A 13,286-nucleotide genomic window follows, 5' to 3' on the forward strand; every position below is an offset into this window, starting at 1 on the left:
AATGTTGTCTTGAGTTAGCTGTATATGGCGAAGGAACGCGAACGTCGTCGTTGATCGTGTTGAAGCAAAGGTAGCGGCAACGACAACGACAACGCCAGCGCCGGAGACAGCAGTGTCGAATCGCTCGATTCGTCTCGCTTGAGTTTCCTTTCGATCATTTCTGCTTGCTCGCTCGCCCGTTCGTTCGTTCGTCGTTCGTTCGTTCATTCGTTCGTTCGTTCATTCGTTCGTTCGTTCGTTCGTTCGTTCGTTCGACGTTCATTCTCTTGTAGCCGCTTCCGCGTGCTTTTCTCGGATCGATCCCTTTTTAAATTCGGGACGACGTCGTTTACGGAGGTGCGACCGGTGCGTGGTGCGTGTAAAACGTGATCTCAACATGGAAACGGATAAGATCATCGACGACGAAAATACAAATCTTCAGGTGCGCAGTGTATCACTATTTTTCACCCGAAACCCACCGCCATCTTATGTTTCCTTGTGACGAAAGGAGCTGAGTGCGTTAGTATATATATACACACCCTATGTATGTATGTGTGCGGACGACGAGAAAGAGAGAGATAAGTTGAACGAATGACGAGTATGTGTAAGAACGTGAGAACAAAAAATGAAGGCAGGAAGAAAGATATCGTGGTTTTTCGTTTGCGAACTGCGAGCTCGTGTTTGTTGCACGTGCTTTCTCATATAACACCTGGAATTATTCGAAAACATCGAGCTTCGATAAATCCATAACTACGAGAGTGAAAATGAGGTTAAACGACGCTTAAAGTTTATTTTCCTATTCCACTCTTAACTTTTATACGGGAATTTTGAGAAATGTTCAGTGTATATCATTCACAAGGGTTATTTAGTACGCATATGTATATCTAAGACGAGTCACGTGATTGATCAAGCTACATTTATCAAAAGTTGGGAAAAGAACATTTGATCGTTTATCGATATAGATTATTATGGTATTATGTCAACGTTAGAATATTTTTTATGGACTGATACGATCAATAATCTCTCTCTTTCTCTCTCTCTTTCTCTCTCTCTTTCTCTCTCTCTCTCTCTCTCTGTCTGTCTGTCTCTCTCTTTCTCTCTCTATCTGTCTGTCTGTCTCTATCTCTCTCTCTTTCTCTCTCTCTCTCTCTCTCTCTCTCTTTCTCTTCGTTAAACTTCATCCCATTGGTCTATTTTATATAACTTTGTTTCTCTTGCATTGTATATTCTATTTATTATTGTTACAATTCTGAAATAGAGAAAACTATTGTCTAATATTTGTCATTTATCCTTATCGATCACTATGAATCATGCTTTATTTTCATATTTTTCTAGTAAGACCTACGATACGGCTTAATTCGATATTTTCTTATCATGTTTATCATTATGAATAAAAACATGTGTTGAAAAAATAAGTAAAATACAAAATGTTCATTAACAGAGAAATGATCCATTCTTAAATTATTTATTTAAAATATTTTGTATTAGCGAAGCTTCTTTTATTACATTCAATTAGATTTAAGGAAAACAAAATAATCCAAATATTCTACTTTTTAAACGTTGGATTTTTTCTTGAAACCGGTTTATACTTCTCAGTTATATTTTATTTCGTCACGTTGCATAATCGTTGCAATAGTAAATTAATTCGTGCTTCTGTACGTGCATCTTGGCGGGAATACACGAATCGTGCAATTAAATCAATATAAAATTCGAACAAATCTCTATTTCAATGGTTTTGTTCATTTTTATTATTTGTATGATTAAACTTTAAATTTTGTTTTCATAGATACGCTTTGTAAATCAGTAAACCAAATAGAAGCTGTCTTAAATATTTGGAAAAAAAAAAGTAACTTTGATGACTTGAAATTTTGCCGCGTAAATGAATAATTCGTAATAATTGAGATAATTCTTTCTTGCCCTTTCTTTCTCTCTCTTTCTTTCTTTCTTTCCTCTATCTCTTCCCGTCTTTATCTTACACAGTGATTTCTAGAATCTGCGAATAACTTATACACTATATAATCAATGTTTCAGCTTCCTCTGTGTCATTATTTCTCCTTCGTCACATTTTCCCATATAATATTTAATATCATAACTTTTCAATGCCTTTTTCTTCGTTGCTATTTTTCTTTTATTATTATTTCTTTTTTTTTTACATCCGCTTTATAAACGAACTACCTTCGAATATATCCGATAATCGAAACCATTAAAGGTTATACTTTTGACATTTCTTTATATTGTTTATACATCAATGAAATCCGATGAAATTCGAAACACATTTCGTAATTTAAAATGTAACTTTTGCTTGGTAATGAATAAAATTATAAAAGGATGACATTTCATTTTTCAAAAACGATACTTTTTTCACATCACGTAAATGTAAATTTCTCGTTACGATGAGTAAAATTACAGATGGAGAATATTTCACGTTTTGAAAAGCTTTATTTTATACAACGAAATAAACGTAGTGATTTCGTCATAATTCATAAAAGAAAAAAGAATCAGTGCGTTAATCTAAAGTATCATATATACATCTGAAAAAATGATACGTTATTTCGTTATCTTGATTAACTAGAATTATTATTATTATTATTATTTTACTTTTCGTAAATTCACAAAAGCTTAAGGCAGTACATTTAAAACTTTGTTATAATTTATCTTATTTGATGAAATATTATTCTGGTCAAAAATGTTAGAAATCAAATCAAAATACATAAACGCAATAAATCGCAGTCTCTTCCAAAAAATGATTTTAGTCGTAGATTATTTCGTAATTGACTCGATTTACCCAATTATGCTATAATTTCCTCAATTAATCGTATGAATTCTAATTCCCAATTATCTGTTCTTTCCTACACAAAATATGGTTATCGTTGAGACAATACAATAAAATTCAACTATTATTCATAAAAAATCGGTCAAGTATTGATTAGAAACTAGTGATATTCTAATTATAGTGTATTCTCATAGTATTTTGTTGTTTAGATTGCATAACTGACCCATCCGAAATATAACGGGCAAGCAATAAAGGAAATAATCGCGCATGTGGTTCCTAAGTAGGACGTAGCGTGTGTATATACGTATCTATGTATGTGTCATGCCTATTATATACATATATTGTTTTGTGAGGCGGTGCTTCAGAATTCTTGCAAAGGTGCGCGCGAAGACAAAAGAGCCGAGGAACGCGTAGATTCGACACGAGTTCGCAGTACCGTTAGGTCGGGAGCACTTGTAGCATTTTCAGGCAATTGAGAGCTCTACGTTTGTCTGTGGCTAGACCTTCTTCTTTATTGCTATAGTAGACATAGACCGCCCGACAGCAGCAGCTTAGAAACGATCAACATAAACGATATAATTGAGGAAATAAAGCAAATATTTTTTCTTGAATTTTATTCGTTCGAATTCGTTTGATATATGTAGATATATGGTACATAGGTGTATAGGTATATGAATAATAAAGATCTATCGATCATTGTTCCGTCGTTGAAAACTTAAGATTCAGATTGGTTTTGTTAAACAAGTATTTGAAAATAAAGGTAAATCAATATTATTTTGTAAGGTTACTATTTATTGAGTTAGTATTTTTAATATACTAATATGTGATTATTTGATCAGTATTTATAATATATTAATGCAATCCTGACATTTAATTATTTGTACTGCAACTGTAAATTGTTAAGTGTCGTTATTGAAAATTCGCTTGATTTTATTAGCCTTTTTCTTAGGGTGGAATTGCGCAAAGTATAACTTTGTCATCATATTATGCAAATTATTGATTTTTTATACAAGCTATATTAAATTAATATAGAACGAATCATAAATGAATATATGTCAATATAACGAACGGTTGATTGCCATGAAGATATCAAGATATATACTACATTCACTTAGAGTTCTTAATTCATGGAGAATTTTATCTAGTTAACTATAGTAACTTTTAGTAAGAAAAGGGTTAAATAAAAATATTCAGAAGTACTTATGTGTATTCATTTGAAAATTTAGAGATAATTTTTTTGTCGTTAAAAATTCATTGTGTTTTCTTAAACAATTCAAAAGTAAAGATAAATTTGGAATTACAAAGTATTAATCTTATTATATATGATGATTATTTTTCGTAATGCACTAATCAGGTTATACGTAAAGTAAACGTACAAGGCGCGGGAAGGTAGTATGATTTTTAAAAGGTCGACGATCCCTCGTGCACTTTCATACATACGACCTGCTGACCTAACGTGATTCCAAATCGATACTTATATTATTTAAGGAGAAAGATTCTTATATTTCTTACCTGTTATATTTTTTTCGTTTTCCTTTCCTTTTTAACATTATTTATCAATAATTTAGTATCAAAGACACGATAATTATTCCTCATTAAATTATTTCGAATACTTTCTTTTCTATACTTTGTGCAACAATTTTATTATGATTGTGCTAATAATTAATATTTTCATGCAAATACATATTGATTAAAAATATACATTAATGATTCCTACATTACTGATATATTGAAATCTGTATCAACTAAAGAGATAAGATTTAGACTTATAGATAATGAAAGTTGACGAAAGTCAATTCTACTTATCGTAAAGAAAGAAAAGGAAATATGTCATATTTATGTCCTAAGTAAATATGAAACGGTGTTATATGTTCCCGTAAGCACAAAAGATTTTATGTATGTGTGTGCGCGTTATGTGCGGTGAAAGTATGGATGAAACGGTCGAGTTTCTCAGTGTGCCGTACTGCACGAGCTATTCTTTGTGTAACTTAGCCTTTATTTCATTTCTTCTCAATATTCTTATGCAATAAAAAAAGATAGATTTTATTTTTATGATGTTATATAAATATGAATTTTATACAATGGCTAAGAGAATTTGTGCCTTTTTATTGTTATTCATTGTTTGACCGTTACTCGAATATTACGTCTGGGGAAATAAATAGAATTAATATGATTAACGCGAACGTCGAAGTTGTTCTCTCATCTATTTAAGATATTCATGTTATCGGGAACTCTGCTATAATAATTATTTATTCGCGTAATATTATCTCACCGACTTGTGATCAATATATTTGCATTTTTCGTTCATTGTACTTTATTTGTTCGTTTACTTTATTATTAGATGATCGACGATATTTTTCTTTCACGATTTTTACGATTTATATTTATGTGCATATGTACGTATCATTTGAATCTTTCATCAATACGCGTGAATGATAATATGGAAGGTAAAAGACGGTTGTCAAGGTAAACGTGAAATGGCAATGTGAGGACGCGTAATCAAATTTAAAACAGACGATATGACTATAAAATCAACATTTTTATTAAAATCACCTTTAATAAATATGTTTTACAAATCAATCCGCGATTTTATAACGTATATGCATTAACTTGGCCTCTTGTATAAATATGTATGACAATGTAATAATTATGACTCTCAACGAATCGAAAATAAGTTTGTGTTCAGAAAAATATTATTTAATTGTCAATTTTGAATATTTATTTTGAGTTACTTTGTTAATTTTTATTCTTTATGTATATTTGTGGTTACAGTTTCCAATGACGATTCTCTATGATCCCACTCGTAAGAAAGAACCTTCTATGGGTGTATCACCACAGTATGGTCAAGAAAGAGAAATTTGTATGAAATTATTTGAGAAGTGGAGTGAACCAGAACAAGTTCACTTTGTTGAACAATTATTAGCACGTATGTGTCATTATCAACATGGACACATCAATGCATATCTGAAGCCAATGCTTCAAAGAGATTTTATTTCTCTTTTACCAAGTATGTATATTTTATTTATTGAGCTGTTGTATTTAATATTAATATATAGTTGTTGCGATCTTTATGAAATAATTGAACAATTTTAATTAGAAAAAGGATTAGATCACGTGGCAGAGAGTATTCTTTCATATTTGGACGCCGAATCATTGACAGCTGCAGAATTAGTTTGCAAAGAATGGTATAGAGTTATCAGCGAAGGAATGCTTTGGAAGAAATTAATTGAACGTAAAGTCAGGACGGATTCAGTTTGGAGGGGCCTAGCAGAAAGGAGAGGATGGTGAATATTTCCTTATTAAGAAATATGAAATTTATCAGCCACTTTCCAAAGAAGTAGAGTATGCATGTTGATAGTTTATTGTTTTTAAACAATTATGATATTAACATATACTTTCCTTTCTTTTTGCATAGGATACAATATCTGTTTAAACCTCGACCAGGAGAGAGTCATCCGAATCATAACTTTTACAGAAATCTTTATCCCAAGATTGTTAAAGATATTGATAGTATAGATAATAATTGGAGAATGGGTAGATTTAACCTTCAAAGAATAAACTGCAGAAGTGAAAATTCAAAGGGTGTTTATTGTCTACAATATGATGACCAAAAAATAGTCTCTGGATTAAGAGATAATACAATTAAAATTTGGGACAGAAATACATTACAATGCATTAAGGTGTTGACTGGTCACACAGGTTCTGTCCTATGTTTACAATATGATGACAAAGCTATAATATCAGGCTCTTCGGATAGTACAGTAAGAGTGTGGGATGCGACAACAGGTGAGATGGTTAGTACGTTGATACATCATTGCGAAGCAGTATTACATCTCAGATTTAATAATGGTATGATGGTCACTTGCTCGAAGGTTAGTACGAATGTTGTTTATCTTAATATATTTTAAAATATATATTTTTAATTAGATACAGTTAATATTATAAGAATATTTATTATCGTATAGGATCGTTCGATAGCAGTTTGGGACATGACATCACAGAAGGAAATTGCATTGAGAAGAGTACTTGTGGGTCATAGAGCAGCAGTGAATGTAGTTGATTTTGATGAAAAATATATCGTTTCTGCTAGTGGTGATAGGACTATTAAAGTATGGAATACATCCACCTGCGAGTTTGTACGAACGTTAAATGGACATAAACGGGGTATAGCGTGTTTGCAATATAGGGATCGCTTAGTCGTGAGTGGCAGCAGTGACAACACTATTAGATTGTGGGACATTGAATGTGGAGCATGTTTACGTGTTTTAGAAGGTCATGAAGAATTGGTCAGATGTATACGATTTGACAGTAAACATATTGTTAGTGGAGCATATGATGGGTATGTATATATTTGTATTATCTCTGCAATAATGGTAGATATTAACATTTTTTCTATAAATTTAATACATAATAACAGAAAAGATTATTGACCACTCATGATGCTCACATTATGTTTGTTTCGTTTATGTTGTAGAAAAATTAAAGTATGGGATTTGGTAGCTGCATTAGATCCGCGTGCACTTGCAAATACTTTATGTCTGCGTACATTAGTGGTAAGATCTTTATAAAAATTTTATTATCCTGATATAATCAAATTCGTCTTATATATTTTTGTACGAATGTAGGAACATACCGGACGTGTATTTCGTCTTCAATTTGACGAATTCCAAATAGTATCATCATCACACGATGATACGATACTAATTTGGGACTTCCTTAATTTTAATCCATCAAATGGATCTGTATCTAGCGGTCCAGCAGCACCAATTAATGCTTTAGCTGCCAACCAATCTGGTACCAGATCTCCTTCTCGTATGTATAATTAAATTCGATTTTTATATGCAAATGTAAATATATTTTTATTTGTAAACATTAACATCTTTTCTTTTTCTTTTTTTGCAGCATTCGAGTGACTCATCAACAGGAAGATTCCTTTATTGTGATATAATTGTAAGTGTTCGTTTAATTGATCACATTATAATAGATTTTATAGTGATATATACATTCATTTAGAAATTGATATTTTTGACTTATCGTCTATCTACCTTATTTGTAACATTTAGAGAGGAAATATAATAATATAATAACTCCATAGATTTTAACAATAAATTTCTTTTGATAATTTTACACGTATTTCATAATATAATTTATTAAAGAAATTTATAAAATAATAGGACTGATTTTGTTTCAGACAAGTGGTTAGTGAGTGAATTGAATGTGTTCACGATAGTGTACACAAAACATGAAGAACAAGTGTCCAGTGTGAACAGCGCCTAAACAGACACAGACATCCTAAAACTCTTGATCATGGACTTTGGTTTGTTATTTGCAGTGAAACTCGAAAGAAATTCCCTTGAGATAGGAGATATGTACTGACTTATATAAAAATATTAATTAATTTATATGCGCTTGAGGCACACACACTGCGTTTAGTAATGAACAGTATATTAAAACCATATAAATACATCCCATGGATTTGCCGTCTGCTATGGCCATATCTGGATTTCTTCTACGCTCTATGATACGATAGAAGTTGACCATTTTACTACTATGAAAAAGACTTGAAACACGCAACAAAATGAAAATGTTTTAGGGAGGCTGGATACACTTAATAAGATATTAGATGTATTATAGTAAATTAATGATTTTTTTATATAATTAATTTATGCTAAGGAAATTGTAAACTGTTGTCTGATCGGGATACTTATTTTGTGTGAATGTGAAAATGCAACTTCATAAAACAATTATGACAATTATCATGTTTCATCACTTTCAAAGGTAGCTAAGGTGGATCGCTATATCATGTTAAGTAGCATTGATATAACATCAAGAACTAAATGTATAGAGAGATTATTTTTTTCTTTTTTTTTTTTTCTTTTTTTTGTAGATACTATTATTTTGCAATATTCATTTTACATAAAAATGGGTAAAAGTCAACTATTTCCGCGTTGCCACATGGCAAAATGTTATTTGCATTTAAAATATTATGTTCGATATATACACAGAGAGATGTAAATATTCATGCAGGCAATGTAGTATCTCTGAAACAATGTAGTTGCTATAAAAAGTTATTGTAACTTGATTACTGATCTCGGATAGAGCATAATTTTTATGTTGTGTGTTTAATGTGTACTAATGATATTTCTTCGGATTAAATATTGAGGTTATTTTATCAATTTAAAAATTTCTCTAAAGCAGTATCGCTCTTGAATGAAATTTTATGTTTATGTCCAACGTCGAATAGATGATTTTTGTTATAATGATCAATAGAAATACAATATTGCGTATAGACATTTACATATGATCTTATTAAGCCATAAAAAGAAAATTATTTGTTTTCCAGGTTGTCATAAAATGTAATAATGTATTTTAGTATGTAATACCACACAGCAGAGATGAGATATTTTTATCCTGTTGTAATTTTTATAATGTTCCAAAAAAAGAACCGAAGCTTATTATACGTATGTAATTTCTGATATTAACTCAATACATGATTTGGATTTTGCATCGTATATTTCCAGTGTGTGTGTGTATATGTGTACATATATATATAATATATATGTATATATACATACATACATACATATATATATACACATACATACATATATACATACATATATACATATATACATACTATACACATATACATATACGTATACATACATACATATATAGACGCGCACGCCCGCGCAGCACACACACACTCATCAAGTATTAATGACAAATATTGAACGGATACATACGATATTTTCGCGAATAATAGCTATTATCGTGCAAACGTAACAGCATGTAGCCAAATTGGGTACAAAAAATTGTGATGTTAAAGCTAGGAATGATAATATGAGAAACTTTCTATATATAACCGTAAGTATATACGGGGATATGTATATACGGGGGTAACAGTGTAAAATTATACTTTTATAAGTATTTAATGCATTCAAAATTTTTGTGAAATGTAAATTGTAGAGATATTATAGAACAAAATTCTTATAAATTATTAACATATTCTTCGTGTGCACATACCCAATTATATTACAGTTATGCTGTCTATGAATGCACATATGTAGATTTTATGAGAAACCATAAACTACATTTTCCTGCTAAGTGGTACAAGTGTATCTTTTACTTAGATTGGGGTCTTAAACCATTCAATGAATAAAGTCATTATTATTAAATAAGAATATAAAGTTCTTTAATAAATTGTTTTCAGATAAAACTTATTAAGCAATATTATTAAGGATACTTCATATAGAGCCAAATGTTTCTTAGACAATATATAAGGCATTGTAGTAGTAATTAAGGCATTACATTTTTTTTTACTCTTTAAAATCATTGCACTTAGTAATATGGCTTGGTCATAACTTACATATTTATAGGCAATGGAGGTAAAGATGTTGAAATATCTATAAGAAAAAACATTGTGATGCTTACTATTAATATTAACATGAAATTTCATGTATGCAGGTTTAATTAAGTGAAAATGAAATGAAGGCTGTGCAAAAGCTATATTCAAAATATAATACCTACACAACTGGATGAGGCAATTTTAATAAGAAGTAATTTCCATTATTGTCATCCCTTTGGAAAAGACAAGTATTAAAACATATCAGAGGTATATAAATAATAACAAATTTATGAAATATTTAATAAATATTAAAATATCCTACAAAATTAAAGAAGCCTGAAAGATGGAAGAATACCTGAAAAGATAAAAAAAAATTAAATATTTAATAAAAATGTTTAAAATGAACTTTTCTTCTTAAAAAGAAATAACAATAAATTACATATAGCTTGAATTATTATTATTGATGAGATAATCTTATATGTGCATAACAAGATGCAAATGAACAACTATACTTTTAAAGTAACAAAATTATAATATTTACATATGATGTTTGTAATAATCATATTTGAAATATGGCTATACACATTTTCTGAAAAAATAATTGAAATGTAGCATGTCGCTATAACATTTAATACAGATTGATCTGTATTATTTGTAATATATCCATGCTTAAAAAATCATGAAAAAAAAAAAGCAAGAAATTTATACAATTGTGTAAACTCTACAAGCACTGCTACAAATACTGTGCAAAATGGATTGTTTTAAATTAGAACTAGTCAACATGCTGCACGGTACAGTTCCTCTCTTGTCGATTTTTTTTAAACTATTACCATTTGTGTTTCATCTTTTTGCCAAGATTTATGTGTATGTACAATAAATGTTGATTGTGAATGGAATAGCTATACTCGTTGATATATAAGAAAATATTTACCTTGCTGATGCTGTTTTATGTAAGGATCAAGATAATTATGAGATAGCTATTCGTTGATAAGGCATAAAAAAAGAAATAAGGGATATCTTTAAAATAAAAAACATATTTTTTTTAGGCTATATCAATCATATTGATCTGTACGTTATTACTAAAGTTTTTATATATTTGGATATTCATAATATTGTTTGCAACAATCAGAGTTGCCTAAAAAGTATGATACAAATTCATTTTATTAAGGCCCCAATCTGATTAATACGAGGCTTACGTTTGCTACTTCAGAATCTTGTGGAAACAGGTATGTTTTACAATATAATGGAAAATTATTTATTTACGAATAAAAATTGATAATTTATTGATGTGTGTGTGTGTGTGCGCGCGTGCATGCATGTGTGTGTATATGTATGTATGTATGTATGTTTGTTTGTTTATATGTGTGTATGCTATTCTTTCCATGAAGTAGCCGCTGGCTTCCTTGTTTGTCTATATAAACCGACTTTCACGCAAAATAATTAAATTTAATATTCCAATAGAATTAGATTTTGAAATTGCGATTTAATATTAACAAAAACAAATTTTTCGCTGACTTTGATAATTATCGGTTTAATTTCCTTCGACATTCTGACGAAGAAGCATCGACAGTTACTTTCGGTACAGGCAAGTTTTAATAATTTATATCTTTGATAATCTTATAAATATTTAAACATGAACAATATTAGAAAGATCGTAAAATATTATCACTATCAAATAAATTCAATTTAATCTTTCCGTAAACATAAATCACGAATTCGGGAAAGAATAATTAATAAATCAGAATATTTTACTAACATTTAAACAATATACGAGGTACATAAATTATAATAAACTAATATTTAAACAATAGAACACTCTTAGCAACATTATAAAGATCGTTAGACTGCATTAATATAAAATAAATAAAATATGATCTTTTCATATAAAGAAATCGCGAATTCGGGTGGGAATAATTAATAAAACAGATTATTTCATTAAACAATTTATAATAATAATAATATTAATATTTAAATAATATTATATAGGCTTAAAACTTACATGGCTCATAACACGTTCTAAACGTAAATAAATTAAATTTAATATTTCAATAGAATTAAGTTTGGAAATTGCAGTCACTTCTTTCTTCTAATATCAACGAAAAAGAACTTTTTACTGATTGACTAAATTAAAGCAGTTTTTTTATGCATGGCGAAAAATAAACATCGAAGCAGTCTCCTTAATAGGTAAGTTCTAATAAATAATAGTTTGGATCATTTAAAGAATTATTTCAATAATTTGAAACGTTCATGGTGTATAATTAATCTTTATACAATAGCATATTCATTTAAACATTTTTTAGCATGAAACGCATTAAATATATAATAGATGAATATTTAAATAGAGTTAAAATTTGAAGTGCGAAACAGATATCTACGTCACTATTAATACAAAAGAAATCTTTATTATTGATTCTTCTGCTAACATTTCTTACTTTAGGATACTGGCTACGTATAATATAAACAAAATCAAACCTTTGGTCAACACTGACAGGTACTAGTTCAGTTTTGCTTTCTATTCCGACGAGTACACCGCAGTGTCTACAGGACGCGTTGCTGACAAGTAATAACGAAGAGTTAATGCAGCAATATTATTATATCATTCATTATTTCAATATTCCATGCAAATTATATTGTTTTAGAATTGAATTGTGAAATGAGGATATTTGGCTTCGAGAGACAACAACAAAATCGGACCTTTGACCGACTTTGACAGTTACTAATTCAGTTTTGCTTTTTATACCAACGAGTACACACCGCAGTGCTTACAGGACGCGTTGCCGACAAGTAATAACGAAGAGTTAATGCAGGAATACTATTATATCACTCATTATTTCAATCTTGCATGCAAATTATTTTATTTTAGAATTGAATTGTGAAGTGGGAATATTTGGTTTCGAGAGACGACAACAAAATCGGACCTTTGACCGACTTTGACAGTTACTAATTCAGTTTTGCTTTTTATTCCAACAAGTACATACCGCAGTGCCTACAGGATGCGTTGCCGGCAAGTAATAACGAAGAGTTAATGCAGCAATATTATTATATCACTCATTATTTCAATATTCCATGCAAATTATTTTATTTTAGAATTGAATTGTGAAGTGGGAATATTTGGCTTCGAGAGACGACAACAAAATCGGATCTTCGACCGACTTTGACAGTTACTAGTTCAGTTTTGCTTTGTAC

At 29.8% G+C, this 13,286-nt stretch overlaps 1 protein-coding gene across 4 annotated transcripts; it reads left to right on the top strand.

Annotated features, from left to right (window-relative positions):
• The first annotated feature begins 288 nt into the window (after nt 1–288).
• LOC122628490 (beta-TrCP) lies at nt 289–9,264 on the top strand. Of its 4 annotated transcripts, none has more exons than XM_043810894.1 (9): nt 289–421; nt 5,525–5,759; nt 5,850–6,036; nt 6,168–6,624; nt 6,718–7,091; nt 7,227–7,305; nt 7,378–7,564; nt 7,655–7,702; nt 7,944–9,264. In XM_043810894.1, exons 1-8 carry the CDS (start codon nt 377–379, stop codon nt 7,663–7,665), a joined length of 1,575 nt encoding a protein of 524 aa, XP_043666829.1. In that variant the 5' UTR covers nt 289–376; the 3' UTR covers nt 7,666–7,702; nt 7,944–9,264. The 4 variants fall into 4 exon arrangements, with proteins under 4 accessions (XP_043666829.1, XP_043666907.1, XP_043667073.1 ...); XM_043810972.1 differs by having other exon boundaries at nt 359–498; XM_043811138.1 differs by lacking the exon at nt 289–421 and adding an exon at nt 473–494.
• Nucleotides 9,265–13,286: the final 4,022 nt, after the last annotated feature.

This window comes from Vespula pensylvanica, chromosome 1 (assembly GCF_014466175.1).
Source record: "Vespula pensylvanica isolate Volc-1 chromosome 1, ASM1446617v1, whole genome shotgun sequence".
Classification (NCBI taxonomy): domain Eukaryota; kingdom Metazoa; phylum Arthropoda; class Insecta; order Hymenoptera; family Vespidae; genus Vespula; species Vespula pensylvanica.

Excerpts from the sequence above, each read along its gene's own strand:
- LOC122628490 (XM_043810894.1), top strand. The coding sequence starts at position 377 with ATGGAAACGGATAAGATCATCGACGACGAAAATACAAATCTTCAG. Across the intron at positions 422-5,524 it reads ACGAAAATACAAATCTTCAG|TTTCCAATGACGATTCTCTA; the intron begins GTGCGCAGTGTA and ends TTGTGGTTACAG. Across the intron at positions 5,760-5,849 it reads TTTTATTTCTCTTTTACCAA|AAAAAGGATTAGATCACGTG; the intron begins GTATGTATATTT and ends AATTTTAATTAG.